At 37.7% G+C, this 21,567-nt stretch overlaps 1 protein-coding gene across 1 annotated transcript; it reads left to right on the top strand.

Annotated features, from left to right (window-relative positions):
* Positions 1 to 1,976: 1,976 nt before the first annotated feature.
* LOC146481785 (endoplasmic reticulum lectin 1-like) lies at positions 1,977 to 21,178 on the top strand. The gene is made up of 17 exons (XM_085107904.1): positions 1,977 to 2,154; positions 4,555 to 4,656; positions 6,609 to 6,686; positions 7,543 to 7,620; positions 9,469 to 9,535; positions 11,527 to 11,582; positions 12,053 to 12,193; positions 13,341 to 13,423; positions 14,147 to 14,203; positions 14,553 to 14,619; positions 15,146 to 15,259; positions 15,857 to 15,925; positions 16,311 to 16,358; positions 16,890 to 16,933; positions 18,422 to 18,499; positions 20,186 to 20,261; positions 20,848 to 21,178. The coding sequence occupies exons 1-17, from the start codon at positions 2,014 to 2,016 to the stop codon at positions 20,917 to 20,919; spliced, it is 1,371 nt and encodes a 456-aa protein (XP_084964030.1). The 5' UTR covers positions 1,977 to 2,013; the 3' UTR covers positions 20,920 to 21,178.
* Positions 21,179 to 21,567: the final 389 nt, after the last annotated feature.

Here is a 21,567-nt window from a genome sequence, read left to right as displayed (position 1 = left end):
AGACGGAAACTGAAGCAGTTAGATACGTACTTCCCGCAGCCTTCAGGAAACGGGAAAAAGCGTATTTCTTAGAAAGGAAGTTCTCCAATATATATTCAGCTAGCTAGGTACTTGCGCATGTTCATTTTATTTATGTAGCATCCGTTGTTTAGATAACTGTGAAACACTGAAGAAACTATTCCATTCACCGGATAGACTGTGTTTTCTGGTTGCCTTTATAGACGAGTTTCCTGTTTTGAGGCCATCATGGAGACGGGAAGAGCTGTGAAGGACAAGTTTCGAGTGTCAACTGATTTGTTCTCCCGGCTAAAAGTGCGCAAACGTAGATCTTCGGGAAGACCGTCTTAATTTCACATTAGATGCGTTTGTTGAGTTTTGCATCCTCCTTTCATATTAGGCGTGATTTTACGACAATTTTAAATTAAGGTACAGTGGAACCGGTTGATACGGACACCAAGGGGACATGCCAAAGTGTCCGTATATTAAGTGGGCTCTTAGAACAAACGTCACGAACACATGTTGTATCTATACAAAAACTAAAGCAGACGTTTCTACGGCAACAAAACGTTGTTTAATTTGTTAACTGTACAGTAACTGAAGCTGTATCTGTAACAAGTTCAAACTAAAGAAACCTTGCACTCGTTTATCATGGTCTCTGACTAAATTTACTTTACTGTCCTTTATTGTTCTTGAAACACGTCAACCCAGTCAAAGTCCTATTGATCAGCATCAGCCTTCGAGCGGCGGCTGATGCTGACAGCGGCAAGCAAAGGACGTCAAAGAGGAAGAAGGCTACAAGCAATGACTGCAGCAAGGAAGCGAAACTTTTGTGAAGGCAAAGTAAGCAGAAAACGTTATTTTAAAAACGACCGTAGTACAAGGGTCAAACACCGGAAGAAAGGCACACTGACCAAACATGTCACGCTATTTTTCTACTGTTTTTAGTAATAAAATCGTGTTATAAACCCGTACAAATCTGGCATTATTTGAACAGGGTACGATCGGTCTACAATTAGCACACGATTGTGACAATGAAAATAGACAGTGCACAGATAACCAGTGTCCGTAAAGCGGGGTTAATGATGTATGAGAGTTTGTCACTCGGGCCACCGAAAAGTGGCCGTTGTCCGTCAGGATTAACCGGTGTCCGAAATAAGCGGGTTAATTTTAGAGAAAATACATGAGCTTTTTGTTGGGACAAACGAAACTGTCCGTAATATCCGGGTGCCCGTAGAGCGGAGTTCCACTGTAAGAAGGTATTTTGTTAGATGGATTCTGTTTGGGACGGTTTCTACTATTCTAATATGAATTCGTCTCAGAAGGTGGGTCGGAGTTGACTCGGCAAATGGGAAGGACGAAGTGTAAGCTCACGCCCTGTTTCTGTTCAGTTGCCTAGAGCTAAACTCTTTTATGGGATTGTATTGGCAAATTCGTACAAAAGAAACAAACAATCAAAACAAAAACTTGCTATTACTGGGCAATAAAATACGAATGTGTTGTGTTGCGGGTCAATTCAAGTTTTAAAGTTTTAAAGACTTTAAAGAAAGAAAGAAAGAAAGAAAGAAAGAAAGAAAGAAAGAAAGAAAGAAAGAAAGAAAGAAAGAAAGAAAGAAAGAAAGAAAGAAAGAAAGAAAGAAAGAAAAGAAAGACAGATAGAATTGATAGAACGGAAGATACAAATGAATCCACGGTATGGAAAACTTGCGAAACTAACACAGCCAATAAGCATGTGGAAAGTCTTATTTTTACGAAATTCGTCCCTGTACTAACAACATTGTGTACTTGTATGTTAGGTTGAAGCGTAAGCGTCCTTAAGTTTTGTGAACTTTTCTGCGCGTTTTTCAACGTTTTAAAAAAACGTTTTATGAGCGTTTTGGGGGATTACGGGTAACTTTACCAGTCTCCATCTTTTTCGGCACGGTGCATTCCAACCTTGAAGGGACCTGGGCACTAGAGCCTCGCTTGGCCGACACGTAGCGGCAAAAACATAGCTCGGAAGTTCCTCTTGCAGCGATGTGGCGTGTTATTGACTCAAGAATATTTCCTTTACTTTCTCTGTTCATCTGCGCTAGATGTTTTAATCCTTTCGACGATGGTCAATATGATATTAACTGGGGAGGTCCTGTAACATTAAGCGAAGGGCAAGTTACTCCTGTGAGTATGAAAAAATATGCTGAACTCATTCATTGTGTGTGTATAGAATGGAGTATAGTAATTAAGCTTACATAATTTACCTTGAACATTGCAGCTAAGCTGCAAACAGCTCAGATAATTAAAGCTACATCCGATCGTGAACTTTAAGACTAAAATGTGGAATTTCTTACTAAATTAAGTTAAACTTATAAGTTGTTTTTACACGTTATCTTTGCTAAAAAAACATTCCAGTCATGATTTACACCGTTGCTGCAAAGCTTAATAGGCCATTTTACAGTTGTGTGCTTAGTGACCTGGCCTTGGATTGGAAGCGAGGCTGGGGGTGACCTTGTTTTGATACAAACCTCACTGCTTTTCATATGTAAATGCAAACTAGTTAGCATAAGAAGAGTATGATCTACATATGAAAAGCAGCGAGGTTTGTAACAAAACAAGGTCACCCCCAGCCTCACTTACAATCCAAGGCCAGGTCACTTAGCACACAACTGTAAAATGGCCTATTGTAGCTTTTTGGAGATGAAATTTTTTATCTCAGTATTTTCTGCTTTATGGCTTGTATAGAAACTCGAAAATTTGGGTCCATCTGTCAACGCTTTTAAGGTTTATTATTAGTATTGAAAGCGCAAGTATATACTGTAAGCTTTAAATTAAAATTAAAAACGAATTTGTAAACCACTTCCAACCTAACAAATTCGAATGCTATTAAAAGTCAAATTATGTGTGAGCTAGCTGCCTCTATTTAGTATTCAGTTTATATAGAGATGACAGGTTGTTTAAATTAATATTAATATTAGACAATATTAATGACATAAAGGAGGTACTGGAGTTGAATGCTCATGGTTTATGACTACGCAGGAAAAGCAGATCTTAGCAGGGGCTTAAATGGAATCCAAAAAGAAATTGGGGGTAATCACACACTTCAGATTCAGGTTATTAAGCTTCAATTTGAAAGCAGCACTATACTTTTCCTGCATAGTCGTGAACTGTGCAAATTACCTCAGTATCAGTAGGCACTGTCTTTAATTGAAATCCTGCTTTACTGTCGAAAGTAGTTATTTCACACTCAAACAATTTAAAATTGCAGTAAAGAAAATAAAAGAGTTTGGATGAAAGAGGTTTAAGCATTTTAATATAATAATTGAAGGGGTGCCTGGAAAAAAGGCCTAAGTGACTTCTGATAAATTGCTACATTCTCCTTCCAAATTGCCTTGCATTTGCTTATTGAACAAAAGGAGAATTTGACCTAACATCAACAGTCACCTAGGGCCTCTTTCCATGCACCCCTTCAATTTTAATTTCCTTGACTTGTAAATATCACCATACTTTTGTTTTTAGGACAGTGCCCACTTTTGCTACTGCACATGGTCTGAGAAAGTCAGGTTTCTACTGGCGGTGCCTGCTAAAAAAAGCTATATTTTTGTGCAGTTTATAAATGTGTGGTTACCCCTAATAATTTTCTTTTTGGATTCCAGTAGCCCTTGCTAAGATCTGCTCTTTCTGCATAGTCATAAACCACACAAAAATACTTGGTATTAGTAGGCTCTGTCCTTAAAATGATTGCATTAGGGCACATTTCAATGATCTTTTTCTGGAGTTCACAATAAAGTTGACTTGCCTGACAGACAAGCCATTTGCCAACCAAATGCAATAATAATTATTATTATTATTTATACAGCTGAGCAAGTAAGACAGTATAATTAACCTTGCGGTAAACACAGCTGTGTTAAATAGCTACCTTCTAATAAAATTTCAATGATATTTCAGTAATATACCTTCCAATAATACAGTAGAACCCCAGTAACTTGAACTCGGATGACTCGAACTCCCCCGCTAACTCGAACTGAGTCTCAATTCCCTTGGATTTGACCCAACTTTTCAGTCATTTTTACTCGGTCAACTCGAACTTGGATAACTCGAAAACCCGCTAACTCAAACTAAATCTCGTTTCCCTTGATCAAAATTTACCCCGATAACTCGAATTTCTGGTTCTTATAACTCCTCACGGATGCCATTGAGATATACCATTAGCTTTTCTTATCGTGTGATCGAATTCTAAGTTACATTCACAGTATTGCATTGTCGTAAGAATGCATAATCGTTACAGTTGTTACAAAATGTATTAGTTTCTCCTGAAGTAAGTTTAATTTGCACTGTATTGTATACCAAAGTGCTGAAAATCAATAAACTATTAATTATTAACCTGGAAAATTGAATATTTTAATCGACCCCGATAACTCGAAACCGCGATAACTCGAAACCACGCTAACTCGAAAAGTTTTTGGTTTCCCTTCAGAGTTTGAGTTACCGGGGTTCTACTGTAATTATAGCAAATATTATTTCCTAGTTCAGCCTCAACTAGTAAGTGACAGTGAGCATAAATGAAACCTTCTTCTTTTTCAGAATGAAGGGGATTTGACAAACAGTAGAGAATCAATAGTGATGATCACCAAAGACAATGAAAAATACAAGTGTATATTACCAAAGAAAGAATTGCCTCAAGAGGTAATATTTCTCATTTCTCTGTAGTTCACCTTAAGTCTCTTGATCTTTGACAGAAAAGATATTAATTACAATTTTATTGTACTTCTTGTGGCTTTCTCAACGTCTATTTTCATGGGACCCAGTCAGGTGGAAAACTAACTTTTCTCACCTGTGGGGTGCCTTTTTAGCAACTGGAAAGTCTCGGTGACGAGACCGCTACAGTGTGACATCAGGATAACTTAGTAATCAATATGCCAAACTCAGCTAAGGTTCACTTCTACAGAAAACTAACCACAGAGTCAAATGTTCATGGTGTTTCTCTCATACTGTGGGAATGACTGCCTTGAAATTACTGCTGAACTACAAAGGATTTAAGAATCTTTGGTGGGGCTGTGCAGCTCACGCAGGTCACCAAACCCTGACCCTACACTGTATTTGAGATCAAAATAATTACCGGGTATGTTACTTTACCATACCCTTTTAAGGCTTGGCTCCAGTTGTTCAAAGAGTGGATAATTTTATCCACTGGACAGGTCGCTCTCTGGCAAATAAAATGTGTGCAGTATTTCCCTGATAGTCCCATAATTTGTGGATAGGGTAGAAGCATGTGTCAAATTTAAGTATGGGATTGTGTGGAAAACTTGCCAAAAGTGTTAAGTGGAGTACATTTTATCCGCTGGATAGTGAATTATCCAGTAGATAAAGTTATCCGCTCTTTGAACTACTGGGGCCTAAATTATACATTTCAGTAAAATTCATACCTGTTTTCAGACTTTCAGACCAAAATGTTACATGTAAAATCTATACAATATCTCACACCAAAATGTCACAAAAAACATACAGTATACCCTTTGGTGCCCCACATACCACTAATAATAAATATTATAGGGGAGTACCTCCTTCCCAGGTTCTGACACAAGATTGTAGGGATGATGGTTTGAAGCTACAATGTAGATTGGTCTCTCTAGTGTGATGTTGCTTCGTTAGACAAGAAACTTAGTTCCACATTGTCTCTCTTCACATCCAGGTGTATAAATGGGTACTAGAGACATCCTGCTGGAGTTATGAGGAGACTAACATCAGATCGTTTGGGCTAGAGTTATACTATTAGTCCCTGTTCATACTAGGTTCCCACTTCTGGTTCTTAGGCATTAGGGGACTGGTCTAACGTTAACTTTGCCTTTTTCGTGCGCTGTCAGGAGCAAAAAATCTCTGGGGCACCTCAAAGTGTAGTACTCGGGTGCTGGTCTGAACAGGATTTTGTCAGTTCTCTCACTTTTTCCCCATGCCTACATGTACTGTACCTGTGAAACAGTAAACAAGAAGGTGGGCACAAAGTGAAACAATAGCTCTTTGGGCACCAATGAGTTAGAACAATGTCCCTCTCAGTGCCTGCGCACATAACATGTCAAGGACAAACTGGGGAAATAAAAGTAGTTTGAAATCATTTTAGCCCTAAAGTGTATTAAAGTTATTATTATTATTATTATTATTATTATTATTATTATTATTATTATTATTATCATTATTATTAAATTGTTAGCAGGTGGGGCTTGTGCATCTCTTCACTTGGGGTTGGGTACATGTGCCTCAGGTCTGGTCCCTTGGGGGCTATGTCTCCGTGGCCATTAGCCTTCCATTGCTCTAGGATGTTCCAACCCGGAGGTACTTCGGCATGGCGGGTGGGGCTCATGGCTGGGCTGTGGGTAGGGCAGGCTTATGGGGTGTTCTACCTACCTGGGTTTGGGTTGGCAGTACCATCCCCCTGGCTCCTGGGTACCCAACTTCCATTTGCGATGTAGGCGTTAATTATTATTATGTGTATTACTACAATATACACTGTAGGCCCAAAGTATGACTTTTTAAAGATTAATTAAGGCCAGCCTTTTAGAAACTTAAGGTAGTTTTCTGCCAATTGCACTTTTACCTCGATTTAATCAACAGTATATGAAATGTCCCTTTTCTATTTATAGGACAGTAATTTAGGTGAAGGCCCAGATCCTGAGGAACTTTTAAAATCGCTTGTGATAAGAGGAGAGTGTGTTTACCGGGTAGGTCTTAGCAATATTATTAAATGTCTGTTCACTTGATAAAAATGTTATTAGACCTAGAAACTCTATGAGAAACAGATCCTAGCTGAATTCTTTACCCCTGTACGCTTACATCTGCCAATCATCCCAATTTAATCGGAATTGTCCTGATTTTTGTGCTTCCAAACATAAAAATATTGGAACATTCTGAGTATCTAGGAAAAATGTATAATTCATTAAAGATTTGAGGGACTTTGAGGAATTTTGGGTTGTTTTATATCTCCTAGTTTGTAACAGATTTTTTTTTAAGAAAACTTAATTTGCACTGTAATATTATTTCAGTAGATGTGACATGTTAATCTGTGAAAATGATTTTCCACTTTATGAAGAACAAACAAAACTCCAATTTATCATTCATTTGGTAAAAAGGTTCATTGCTAGTAACATACCTACATGTAGTTGTTGTTAGTAACAGCTCACCAGCAGTGCAGGACAAAATTAATATTTTCTTTCACTGGCACAGAGATTGAGAGAAAGAGAAATTGTCTGTAATAAAGTCAGAAAATTGGTCCAAAAAATAATATACAACTAAACTAAAGATCTACAGTTAATTTTTTATTTATTGTCACTGCAACTTTTATTTTTTGCTTTATTGGCCATATTGCCAGAGAAGTTGAAGAATTTACAGGAAGCTAAATCCAAAACAAAGAAATTCCAGTTTTAGCAAAACCTTGGAGCATGTTGTTTTACTCAGTGGAAACATGAAAACATCTTATGTAGCCTTTTATCATTAATATTCTCACAACACTGTCCTTAAAATGTTTGGTGCCAAAAAACAAAATTCACTTGTCTAATGAAAGCATATTTCTGTCTCCAGCTTGAACATTACTGGTCATATGAACTCTGTCATGGCAGACATGTTAAGCAGTTCCATGAAGTGAAAGCTGGTGTTCCGGTTTGTACATGTTACACTGTATCTTAAGTGTTTTAACCCTTTAACCCCTAATATCAAAGAACAAATTCTCCTGTCTTGTCCCTATACTTTTCTTATAAACGTACTGGGGAGAAGTTATTAAATTTAAATTATCTAGAAAATTCACCTTGGGTGATCAATATCCTTAATATTCTTATGACCACAGGGGTTGAATAAGCACTGATATTACAAGGAGAAATTGGATGTTGGTCACCGTTAGGACTTAAAAGGTTAATATTGTCAGCAGCAATGCAATGGAGATTAAATAATACAAACCTAAATTGTACAAGTTCTCATTAGTTTTAGAAAATAAGTCCTTGTCTTGGACTTCCTGTGTTATGTCAATCAGAAAACTCAATCAATTCAGTTTCAATTATTATAAATAATACAATTTGAACATTAACTTTAACCACATTTAACAAGTACAGTGGAACCTTGATTTGACAAATCTCTATTATAACAAAGTTCTTGGTATATTTACAATTATTTGACTAAAGGGAATATTCACCAAATATTTACTGCGCCTGAGGTGAATAATTGTTTTAGTATAATTACTCAGGTGATTATCAGAGAAAAACAAGAACCGTCCGAAAAATGATGATTTGTTTGTTTGTTTGTTTCAAATTGTCACGTATCAATGAACAGAAACGCGCAGTCTGCCGATCACATGCTCTATCGAAATCACATGCTCAATTGATAAATAAAGTGCACATGCCTCAAGCAGAATGTCAGTATTCTTTAACTGCCGCTTCATTGAGAAGAAGCATTGACTTCTGTGAATGAATGTTGGGTTTCTCCGACCCATTTACCTAAACAGATGGAGATGAACCAGGCTGTTTGGTGTAAAACACGAGGGTCACAAATTAGTGTTAGTGATAGCACTTTATCGCACAATAATTATTTCTTGTTGATGGCTTCGCTGGTTAACAGACTTTTATAAATTGCCCTAGGAGATATTAGCTGCTTCAGGTAGGAATTAAATCCTTTATTGGCTTGACTTAACAGTTACACGGTTGTCACAGATGGTGGTTGAGAGCCGCTCAAACTGACAACAAACTAGTTTTCAGATTATAAAAACTGCCATTTTTTCTTCTCACTGCCAGAAACGTAAAAGGTAGAGAGACATTTATTCATCTTGTTTACTTCCATGCTTTCAAATTCTGTCTTAAATTCGTTTTGTTGGTGAAAATCATTCAATCTTGTGCAAGTTTAACTTAATTTGTTGTTTTCATTTTAAGCCATCGCCATCGACAACATTTCCACTGCAATTGACAAGGTTTTTTTTTATTACATTTAGCAAAATTTTCATATCTTGCCTTCGAAAAGTGTCACCCCATCTTTAGTGCCTTTTGGAATTGCATTTTCTTTCATCCTATTATTTTACTTCTTCCTCAGAAGCATCAACAAATCTGTAAGCGGCCATTTTGAAAATAAGTGCTCCTGCGCGAGGAGATTATAGCAGGACATGACGCAATCCTGGACCAATCAGATCAACAGAATCTCTATAATCAACTGAGTAATACTAACTAAAGGTATTCTCCAGCCGGGGGCCTTTTAAAATGTATGGGGCAGATCCTTGATATAACAAACCGTTGATATTACGAATCAATTTCCCTAGTTCCTCGGCACTTCATTAAATCAGGGTTCCACTTTACATTCATTTGGTATATTGTACATGCTTAGATGTAGGAGACTTGACTGTAGAAAAATATTTTTAAACTTTACTTCTGGCTTGATTCATAAACTTGCTAAAAACAAAAACTTGACCAATCTTCTAGCTTTTTAAATCATTAATGATAAACACCTCATATTTATATGTTTTTTGTTTAGAGTCTTAAGACACAGGAATATTACCTCGGGAAACTTGCGCCAAAAGTGATACACCCAGTGGATGAAGGTTGGTTTGTTTTACTTATAGAGTATCACTGTATGGAATATTATGAAAAAAAGGTTCTGGTGTCATAGGAATAAAAATTAAAACTATACAATAAATGTGACAATTAACATTTATTGATTATTTTTAGTTTGTCTTCACATAACACCAGAGACGTCATTAGTCATTATTTTACATTCTTAGCTGAAGAAGGTTACAGCAGCAACTGAAATGTTCACTGCAGCAAAGGGCTAGCAATAAAAAAAAAACAGCTTTCTAATCTCTTTATGCGGTGGCCAAATTACCTTATATTGTGAGCTCAGTTGATTATTAAGAATTGGTTCATGCTTAGCGTACATATATCGAGTTATGGATGCATGCAGGAAGTTTGGAGAGCATGAGAGAAGCGTAAGAGTTAAGCCGAGAGCAACTTTAGCTTCTTGAGTGCTCTCCAAACTTCCCAAGTGCATCCATTACTCAGTATACGCACAGCTAAAAGCATGAACCAATTCTTTTATAACATAGTGAAAATAAAGTAAATGATTCCTGGAAAACAGGTTTTGTTCCTGAGTATTATTACAAAATTTTCTGTACAAACAGAAAGGTGAAAGTGGTTCCTCATATCTGTTTAGTCTTAACGTTTTATTAAGCTTCAACAAGCTCTTATAAACATTCATTTTTATGGTGTTGTCTCTCTGTAAAATGTTTTTTATAACATAGCGTGCGCATGCTTCCTCCATCTGACTTGCACATGCCATCGGATGGACGCATGGCCGTGCGTTTGTTGAGAAATGTACCATGATGACGCCAATAGGAATAAGATTAGGATACACATGCGCTATGATATAAAAGCAAGTATTTGTCCTGTGTGTTTCAGTCAATTCTTTGTTTGTTCTGTTTGAGTGCTAGCCCTTCGTCATGGAACAAGAGGTTAGCAATCAAAACGTCAGCTCTCAAATCTCTTTACTGCGACCAAATTATCTTTGGTTATCAACTCTGTTGATAAACCAAATTTTTCTACTGTACATTCATGTACGTTACTCATTGTGCAGAGTTTTAGTCATTAATTTTCTCTGTTCATTCTGTTTGAGTGCTAACTCTTTACTGTGGACAAATTTTATACCTTGGTTATTAACCCTTTAACCCCTAATATCAAAGAACAAATTCTCCTATCTTGTCTCCATACTTTTCTTATAAATTAAAGTACTGAGGAGAAGTTATGAAAAGATCAAGAACATTCACCTTGGGTGATCATGTCCTTAATTCTCATGACCTCATGGGTTGAATAAGCATTGATATTACAAGGAGAAATTTGATGCTGATCACTGTTAGGGCTTAACTCAGTTGATATTACCAAATATTTGTACTGTACATGTAGGTAACTCATTCAGCAGAGTCAGCTCAGTCAATTCTTTGTTTATTCTGTTTAGCAAATCGACCGCAGTTTTCTATCAATGGCCTCAGTATACTCTTATAGACCAGAAAATGATGTCCAAAAATGTTCAAAACTCAAGTGGAACCACAAGCTGCAGGCGAGTGGTTTCATTCCCAAGTTTTGGACATTTTATGGCATCATTTTATGGTCTATAAGACTATAGAAAACTGCTGTTGATTGGTTTTTTTACAATGACATGGAAAAACTACAAGCGGAACCAGCTTTATTTTCCGTTAAGAAAGCCCGTGCGTAACATCTGATGTCATTTTTATTGTCTGTACTCTTATACACAATAGCTATGAGCTAATCAGCCACGGGAATTTTGACAGTTATGGTAAAAAAAGTAATGGTGCTCCAGTCCAGCCATGGTGTGCTTTCTCCAGTGTGTAACTAAAAGATGTTATGAAAGGTGTTTGTCATCGTGGTTTTAAAAAAAAAAATCATTATGATAGCTGAGTTTAATCGTTTGTCCATGCTTCTGGAATTTCAATTCCATTATCCATGTTGATATTGTCAGGGTGAAGTCTTATGTGAATAGCCTCGTTAACCCTTTTAAAAGATGTTGTGTTTTCATCTCCAGGTGAAGCTAAACCAATTGACCAGCCTCCAACAGAAGACACCGATCCTGAGAAGAGTGTATGGTCAAGTTGCTTCCTTTAGTTAGTTTTTGCTGGAATGTAGTGTACATGTACTTTGTTGTTTTCAGGGTACAATAATGAAAAATCAGTAAAAAATATGTCTCAGAACTATATTAAAGATATAGAGAGTATTACATGACCATGTGGAGATACAAAATTTCTCCTCGAGTGTTGAAAAATCTTTCATGAGTGAAATATTTTTGAAGACGAGAAGAGAAATGATCAAGAAGTGAAAGTGTTAAATTTTAAGCTCTTGGACTCTGTTTGAAGTTGGCATCAGTTACATGTACATTTAAGCACATTCCATTTTTTGATGACACTTACATTGAAAGTCTGGCCACCTTCAGAACATCTCTTGTAGCGAGGACAACTTAAATTAAGATTACAGAATCTGTTTGTCCTATTATTATTGATGATTAATTGACCAATCATAATAAATTTTTGCCTATATTACTTTGTATTGCACAGGTTCCTACTCGTAAAATCCATGGACATGAATTTCCTTATTATAAAGTGGTGATGGATAATGGCACCCCTTGTGATTTACTGGGCAACAAACCACGAAGGACAAGTGTTCTTTACATGTGTAATCCAAGGTCAGCTCATGAGGTGAGATGATATTTGACTTACTTAATATTGTTTCCCTAAGTGCATTTTTTTCCAGATCACACTATAATAATTATTATTGTAAAGGACTGTCTGAGAGTTTCTTTGTCAGCCAGTGCAACCTCACAAATAAATTAACAGGCTTAGTATGGGTCATGGAAAATCTATACAGTCATGGTACTCTGTAATTTTGCTTTCCAGGCCTGGTAAGCCGTGGATTTTAATTGTGGGTCACGGAAAGTCATCTGAAATGATGTTCATGGAAATAAATGTAATATCTAAGAAAGCATTCTTTTAGGGAATAAAAAGGAAGAAGATGAACAATTTTAATAAATGAAAAGGAACAGAGAAACAGATTTTCACTCAGTAGAGAGAAACACTGCGGTTTTTGACACTGTAAAATGCGAAGGCTTTATCATGGAAAGCCCAAAAGAGGATGAACCCTCACGCGCTGATAACATTAATTTTAAATATTGTTAATAATTAATATGTATTTTGCAGAACATTGTATAACACAAATCCAGCTGTTTTATATCATTTAAACGCACACTACCATGTCATCCGTATCTTCACAACCAGATTCCAAAATTCACAGAATTAATTTTGTAAGGATTGAGAATTGTTGTGGCATCACTGCTGTTATTTTAGCTTTCAAGCTGTCACATGTTAGTCAATTACACGCTGGATGTTACTGCGGTCAAGCTCTTTAATTCGTTACCTTAAGATGTTGGAGTTTCATTGTCAGTTCAGTGGTACATGTTATAGTGCCTTTGTAGCTTGTAATAATAAACTGCTTGGCTCCAAGGTTGTGTTCTGTAGTTAAATGTAAATAATTCAACTATATGATGAACTTTGCATTTCACGTACATTACAATATTATACCAGTATTTGACATCAAACCAAAATTAAATTTATGGCACATAAAGAAGTGAGAAAGGCATAGCATTCAACATGGCATGTCTGAGCAATTGGGACAAACAGGTGACCTCAACAAGAATAGTTCTCCTGTCGAGCTGCCTGCAACTTTTCTAAAAAATTATCTTGTAAAGCTCATCAGGCTTTTATGGCCTCTCTCTTTGCATAGTTCAATGCAGAGATCTCAATTTATTTTAAGTCACCTTTAATAATTATTGTTTCATTTTTTCAACAGGTCATTTCTGTCAAGGAGGTACAGACCTGCCAGTATGAGTTGGAAGTCTTCACACCACTTCTTTGTGCAAATCCAGCCTACATGTTAGTAGTTTACTTTATCATTACTGTCATTACTGTCATTACTGTCAAAAATAATATTATAGTCAATCTACATCTTGAGTTATCAGTATTTTTGAAATTTGAATGGAGCTTTGAAATTTACTAAAGTACAGTACTTGTCAGTTTTGAGACATCACCAGTGAGATTTCCCATGGAAATTTCCCTAGTTTATTGATGGTATATAAAGCTATGAATTTTCCTTTACATTACGGTGTTAAGTATTTCAAAAATAACAGTTCTTTCCCAAGTCAGTTTTGAATAATTTTTTCCAGTAATTGTGTCTTTTTTTAGAAAGATTTCCAGAGAAATCTTTAAGTTGTCATTCAAATGCCGGTCATTACAAAGAGGAATTTCAAGGTTCATTTCACTCTTGGAAATACTGTTGATGCTTGCCGTAGACTGCAGACTGTAAAATACAGAGATAAACTTTGTTGCCAGCATCTTTGTAAGAGAGAAAACAATGATGAAATCTTTATAGGACTTGCCTCTTCGGTCTATTGGGAAACTATAGGTCTTGTTCTTTCTGACAAGTTTGCAAACCTCACCTTCACCATTTCAGTCCATTAATGAGCAAATTACATGTAAAGTGACTTGGCCAATACATTTGTAATTGTACATACCTGGCACTACATTTACATGTCGCTCATTGACATAATATAAATCATATTTAAAGAATAGATAGGTAACTGTTTCTTTGTCTTTCAGGTATCGTGAGAAACCAATACATCACATCAGTTGCCACTCTTTAGATGGATCACCAAAGTGAGTGTTCATTTTTCCTTGCATTATTGCATAATATGCTGTAATTAATTATAATAGAAAAGTGCAAAGAGACTGGGGGCAATTAAGATTAAGACGGGATTGAAGGGAATGGAAAGCAGGAGTTTGTACCCCACTCCTCATCAAATCCTAACCCCCCACCCCCACGCCGACTCCTTTACCTCCAACTTACAGCTCAAGTCAACTTTATTATTTCACACAAAAAATAAAACAACTCTACCTAATTGTATATTATTATCTACACTAACAGTCGCAACCACTGACAATTAAGCAGATGCCTTTCTACTCTTAAAATAGTTATTTATGTTGTAAGTCCTGTTTTGACTTGTAGAGCACCTCGAAGTTATATGGAACTTATGGAAGAACAATATTCATTGGATAAATTCATGCCAAAAGAGGTATGGTGAATCATCATTATCGTTATCATTATCATTATGAGATCATCACAGCCTGGGGGGGGGGGGGGGTACTCCAAAAAAAATTGGGTAGGGGTGTGCGGCCCGCTTCCCAAAACCCTTTCCCTATTCATGACCAAAATCTGCGATTTTCCCTACCCTATTTATGACCTGAAGTAGCTTCTTCTAAAAAAAATCGAACCCAGAACTGGAGTGCAAAAATCTATACGCTATCTATTGCCAAAATGGTTAAAAGCGATACCCTATTTATGACCAAAACAGCCGAAAAACCATACCCTTTGGCGCCGCACATACCTATATAGCCCATATAAGGGAGTACCCCCCCCCTCCCCCGGGCATCACAGCTTCCTAGTCTCTTTAAGCTGGAGTCACTGGGCTCCCAGCCTTACAAAACAATGCAGCTCCATGTTATAAGGGTCCAGTGAAAATAGAGCTCTTGAAGGGTGTGGGTGTACTGTTCATTTTTGGTTTGTAATTCTTTTTTGTGTGGATTATTTTTTCAATCCAGGCTGCAGATGATTACACCAGTGAAGTTCCAAGTGATGAGTACAGAAACATTCCCCCTCAGCCAGATGACTTGTTAACATCAGCCTTCCTTCATGGGGAGTACTGCCTTGTTGGGGTCAGTGTAAATTTATAACCAATTGATGAATTATTCTCTAGTACCACCATCATACAAAACACAGCGGCTCAGCTAGTTACTTAGACGGCGAGCAGTCAAACTTTTTTCCTCATCACGCGCGCAAAGTGACGGTAAAACTTTACACATAGAAAAGTGAACGAGGAGGGATTGGGGAGAGGGAGGAAAAAGTACCTTTTCTCCCAGGAGAGCTCCACACCTGGTTCCCCTTACACCAAGATTAGTCGGCTGCCAGCCAAATTTGCGCATTACTGTTGTGTCCTTTATATAGAAATAGCTGCCAAGAACTTAAATTATGGATTAAAAGAGTTCATCAAGCCTTTAAACCCTAATATCAAAGATCAAATTCTCCTATCTTGTCCCCTTACTTTTCTTATAAAAGTACTGGGGAGAAGTTATTGAATTTAAATTATCTAGAAAATTCACCTTGGGTGATCATATCCTTAATTCTCATGACCTCAGGGGTTGAATAAGCATTGATATTACAAGGAGAAATTTGTTGCTGATCACTGTTAGGGCTTAAAGGGTTAAGGTGATTCATTTATTTTCATAACAAGTGTCCTTGCTTTATGGTTACAGGGAAGCTCTGGTTCATGGTGGAAGTATCGGTTTTGTTACGGAAAGCAAGTTATGCAGTTTCATGAGGAGGTAAGTTGCACGTCAAACGGATTACCGAACTATCATTAGAAAAAAAGGTCATGCATGCAGTAATCTAATATTTTGCCATTGTATTCACAAATGCAGTCAACTCCCTTTATTGTGGACACTTGGGACTGCTAGTTTGTGTTCTTCATACAGAGAGTCCGTAGAAGCGGAAATTTATTTGAGTCAAATGTCTGTAATCTATTTTTGCCGGGGATTTAGTTGCTGTCCGTCTTATCGCGGTGTCCGTAATAGCGAGGTGTCAGCAAGGTGAGAGTTGACTGTAATTTGAAGTAACATTTTGGGATCAAAATGGCGGGCTACAATGTAGCTGTATTTATGCTTAAAACCCTGTTCATTTTGTTTGTTTATTTGTTGTTTGTTTTTTCAGGATTCCGGCCCCAATATAGACATTCTTCTTGGCAAATGGGATAAAGAGGTACAGCTTAAATAGAATAATTAAGTTGTGTGTTTGCCTGAGGTGCTGCTTATCAAAAACTTTCTAGAATTAAAAAATAATGAATGTCACTTGTTTCTAACTTGTAAATAAGAAAAAAGTTTATACTCTTAAATCCAAATTGCCGAACATGAGGAACGAATTTTTGAAGCACGATTACCAAGTTAGTTTCCATTATCTGTCTGAGAGGCCTTCGTGCGATCAGAAATTCGGGTTTGATTGTGGTGGAAAACTATCTTTAGGGAAATAAAATGTCATCTACGAATTTTCTAACAGGGAAAATTGGTTCCTATGTCGTCAGTTTTAACCCTTTAACCCCTCATATCACAGAACAAATTCTCCTGTCTTGTCTCCATACTTTTCTTATAAAAGTACTTGGGAGAAGCTATTAAAATGCCAAGGAAATTCACCTTGGGTGACCATGTCCTTAATTCTCATGACCTTAGGGGTTGAATAAGCATTGATGTTACAAGGAGAAATATGATCCTGATCGCTGTGTCGTTTTTGTTTTAGGCTCATATCAAGTGGAAAAAGAACAAGCTGGGAAACGCAAAAGAGTAAGAAATTATTTACTAATCACAGCAGATGTTGTGAATTTAAACTTCAGAGACAAGCCATTGGAGCACAGATAACAGGGAGCTTTAGCAACGACTACGGCGACGGGAACGAGAACGTCAAAAAAGCAATAGGCTTAACTAACCAAAACAACAACTCTGCACGCGCATCACACTTTTTGGTACATTTCTTTGCCGTCACTGCACGACTAGGGCGTGAAATTTCCTGGAGGGATGTTGTTTGAAGGCTGTAAACACACGTCGACAAATTTTTCTTTCTCTTTCTAAACTTGGGTGCGGTCTCAGTCCAAGAATTCAACTCCAGAAAATTTCAACTACACTTGACATTTAAAGCGAGTCGGAATAATCGCGACAACGTTTGTTCAGTAAAAACGCGAATTCATTTTAATAGTGACGTTTTCGCTGCCTTCGCAGGGTCCGAAATTGCGCTTTCCTGGTCGCCAATGCGACTAAAAAGTTTGCACTGGCGACCAGAATTTCACAACTGGTCGCCAGCGGGCGATTAACTATTTCATGCCACGATCATTATACAAACCATAACTTTGATTTTCAGCCAAATCGCGAGAAAATAAAATTCAAAGCCGCCCGCAAATTGGTCACTTACTTGTTACCTTATTACTGCTTTTGCATACCTGCCAACTCTCCCGGTTTTCCCGGGAGTCTCCAAGTTTTATATCAAATCTCCCGGTCTCCCGGGTAGAGCACACGGGACCGCGGAACAAATAGAACAGATTTCTAGACGTCTCCAGATTTTTGTACTCCGGGGGTTGACAGGTATGCTTTTGAAGTATAAAACCAATTTTCCTGTTATTATAAATCTATCACGTTTCACAGCTCGAGCAGTCGTTGAAAAAAAAAAAGGCGGCAAAGATTCGCAGAAATGCTGCACGGTTGTGGCCTGGTGCGAGCAATATGGCGATCCGTCGATCGTCTTGACAGAACGCGAAAAGGAAAGATCGTTTTGAACACAGAACAAAGAACCAAACGGCAGTTTTTCAATCTGGTTATTTCTTCTCCAAAAGGTTGAGACAACAGAAGATATTAAGTTGACTTGAAACATTTGGCAGTCTTATGAAACTGCGTATATAGCCGGAATTCGATCCGTTCGTTGTGGTTTTTCAGTGGTAGGTGTGCCATTGCAGCCCCAAACGTGTTCTCTTCGTTCTGATTCTTAAAGGAAAAATTGGCGACTAGAATTTTCCATCTGGCAACCAAATATTTTGGTTTGTGTTTCGCTGCGAAGGAAAAATTTTATTGACACTTTTTGGCGACCACATTTTTCCATATGGCGACTGAAAAAAAAAATTCAGTCGCCACTTGGCGCCTGCCTAAAAAAGTTAATCTCGGACCCTGCTTCGTCGTTGCTAAAGCTCTTTAACGTTATTCTTGCCTGCATAGCCGTCTGCACTGCCTCTGTGCTGCTGCCCTGTGAACTCAAGAAATATCCTTTTTGTTGTTGTTGTTTTTCAGCTATACAGATCACTTCTACACTGGCGGGGATACTTGTGACGTCACAGGACAACCAAGAACCGTTCAAGTTAGATTAAAGTATGATCTCTTCTTTCTTAAGGTTACCGTATACCTTTAGAGGTGTCTCGCGTCCAAGCGATGTAGCGCGTCCAGTTTAAACTGTAGATGCCTAAACCCCCATATCAAATTAAATAGAGCTGGCTATCAAACTATACCAAGAACTGATTTTGAAATAAAATGAATTGTCGAATTTTTCACGACCTCTAAATGCGAGCGTCCGAATTACCTTTTGAGAGCTACTAGTCAAAGCGAATTTTATTTTTCGCTAATTTAAGTTGCTCAACACGTTTTGTTCTTTATATGTTCAACTAGCTACTGTCCAAATTGGAAGGCAAACGAACAAATTCCCTTTGAGTTTATCTGTTTTAGCTCTTTAAAGTGTCTCCTCCAAGTGAAAAAATTGATTCGAGAAAACAGTGCTAAACATTCGGCAATTCATTTTATTTCCAAATTCGTGGGATAGTTTGATAGCCAGCTCTATAAGCATTAATTTGATGTAAGGGTTCAGGTATCTACAGTTTAAACCGGACGAGGTACATCGCTTGGACGCGAGACACCTCTAAAGGTATACGGTAACCTTAAAAACCGTTTCGGTCTTACATTTTTCTTTCATTGTTTGTTTAAAATCAACTTTACAGCGATTTTGACAAGACAGTGCACGTTTGTGGGATATTATCTGTCTATTTACATGTAATAGACGCCTCCGGTTTTAAATTATCAGCAGACCTGCATCTTTCAAAAGTTCTATTTTCTCTGGACCCCGATAACCTGCAGCTGCATTGTTTTTTAGTGTTGGGAACATTGTTCTGTTGTTCGTTCTTTTGTCCTCTCGACCAACCATGTAAGACGTTACAAACGGTGAAGGTCGCCACTAAATTATGACTAAAACTATGGTAAACCAATTTTGTTTCCATTCCAAACAGAAAAAGTAACGATCTATTTTGAATATTTGTAAGATGAACGTGTAGGAGTTCAAAAATAGGATAACAAAAAATTCGAGGTATTTAACCGTAAGAACATTCCTATTATCCAAATTGCACGATTGCATGCTCAGCTTGACTCCGAGAGGAAAGAGATTGTTCGTTTAGGGAAGTGGTCAAAACTACTATACTCGAATAGGGCCCACCAAACCACAAAATAGATGGTGGTCTCTCCCTGTACCCCCCTTCCTCAACCTCAAAAGGTGGTGTCTTTATTGCATAGCCACCCCTCTATCCAGCAGTAAAAAATGACAGTGAGAAGATTCAAACCTCACTTTTCTTGTTTATCTAGCAATGCTGATTCTTGCTAGCTGACTATTTTTGTGTCAACTCAAATTTTAAAGACAATAAAGTTCATGAGATAGGTGGTGTCTTCGGTGATCCCCCTATCCCACACAAGGTGGGTCCTCTTCGAACAAACTTGTTATGACCAGTTCCCTTAGTCTTACAAATTGATTGCTGTCCATTTCGTTAGCGATACATGAAATACAATATCATTCAGTTGGCGATTGGTTTATTCTTATCATCAGGGCTGAGTTGCTCGAAGCATGGTTAGCGCTAACCATTGGTTAAGAGGTATTAAAACCTATAGGTTGTCATGGCATTTAACCCGGGTTGGCGCTAACCATGCTTCGAGCAACTGGGCCCTGTTTGATTGACATTATATTTGCATTTGTCAGGAGATAATAGATGTTAACCATGCTTTTGCCTCATTGCTTTGCAGATGTAAAGAGTCGCAGCACGCACAGGAAGTTTCCTTATCGCTATCAGAACCCAAAACTTGTGAATATGTTCTAAAGGTGAGAGCAACAATCGTGTCATAGGCGAGCCTGTGTAGGATTTGATTCTTTTCCAAGCAGGCGAGCGAAGCGAACGATAGTTTCCAGGTAGAAGAAGCAAAAATATAGAGGATGAGGAGAGGGGAGGGGAGAGGAAGGATAGGAAAAGCCCGCAGCCGAGCCCAGATATTTTCGAATTGTGAACACAGTCACTGATAGACTGAAATAACTAAATAATAACAATTGAACTAACATTTTGCAACGACCACTAGAACAAGACAATTTAATGACCGCTCTTCCTCAGGCATCAAGAAGTATTGCTAGATCTTGCTGGGTTCGCTTTGCCAGAACAACCAGAAGACAATTCAATGGTCGTTATTTCTCGGGCATGGTATAATGGCTCATATACCATGGCCGCTAAGCCAATCAAATCCCTGGAGTTGCATTATACAATCATCCAGTTTTTAATAACTGTTTTTATAAGCCTTTGTTAGGTACTTGGAGAATAGGGCCATTCTCTTCCTCTTTTGCATAATTTTGATCTGTGAGTTTGAAAAATGATGTACTATCACAGAACAGTCAGTAACTCAACTTATGTTTGTTGCAGGTTGAATCTCCGATTATCTGCCCCCTACTGCATAAGATGGACGAGAACGGCATATTTCAAGTGGACGATTAGTGAAAATTGCCTTACACTGCTAGAAGACATTTTCAACATAGTACATTATTCAAGTTATTTAATGGCAGAGTATTTTACATGCGCTGAACAACTTTTGTATTCAAAGCGGTAATTAGTTAGGCAAAGGTTTTGTATATGAAAATTGGGTGAAAACGAGCTCTGTAGATTTTGAGATTTGGATCCACTCATTGTGCGTCAGAACAGAACGTCTGTCTTGTGATCGATTGGAAACTAGAGAACTATGAAGACCATACTGCCACTGGAACGAAAACCCGTGGAGTAAATCAAGAAATAACGCCTTGGAGAGGAGGGAAGATAGTTGGCGGAGTGAATGTTGGTAGCCAATAATAAAGAGGATTTGAGCGAGAAGGCATCCAAGGTATGCCATTGGAACTAAACCTGGCGAAGAAGGGATTGCCAACGAAGGATGGCTATCAGAAAAGAAAAGATACTGAGATTTGGCGAACGAGAGAATGCTATTCAACACTAATAGACTACATATTTAATCCTTTGAACGTCCAAGGATAGCTTTAATCAAAATAGAGACGAAGAGGTGACTGTGCAATGAAGGAATATAACATCTCTTCCTGTTGAGAAGAAATGATGAAATAGGCTGACGAGATAATGTCATTTAACTCCAGTAGACTT

The sequence above is a fragment of the Pavona decussata genome, unplaced genomic scaffold (genome assembly GCF_977016875.1).
Source record: "Pavona decussata unplaced genomic scaffold, jaPavDecu1.1 SCAFFOLD_48, whole genome shotgun sequence".
NCBI classification, from domain to species: Eukaryota; Metazoa; Cnidaria; class Anthozoa; order Scleractinia; family Agariciidae; genus Pavona; species Pavona decussata.
Note: the sequence above shows the minus strand (reverse complement) of the source record. Positions and strands in the feature narration are given on the sequence as shown.

What these genes read in the sequence shown, in the direction of transcription:
- LOC146481785 (XM_085107904.1), top strand. Translation starts at nt 2,014, where the DNA reads ATGTGGCGTGTTATTGACTCAAGAATATTTCCTTTACTTTCTCTGTTC. An exon ending in GAGGAGAGTGTGTTTACCGG is followed by an intron (nt 6,687 to 7,542) that starts GTAGGTCTTAGC and finishes TTCTGTCTCCAG; the next exon opens with CTTGAACATTACTGGTCATA. An exon ending in TCTTTAGATGGATCACCAAA is followed by an intron (nt 14,204 to 14,552) that starts GTGAGTGTTCAT and finishes TTTGACTTGTAG; the next exon opens with AGCACCTCGAAGTTATATGG.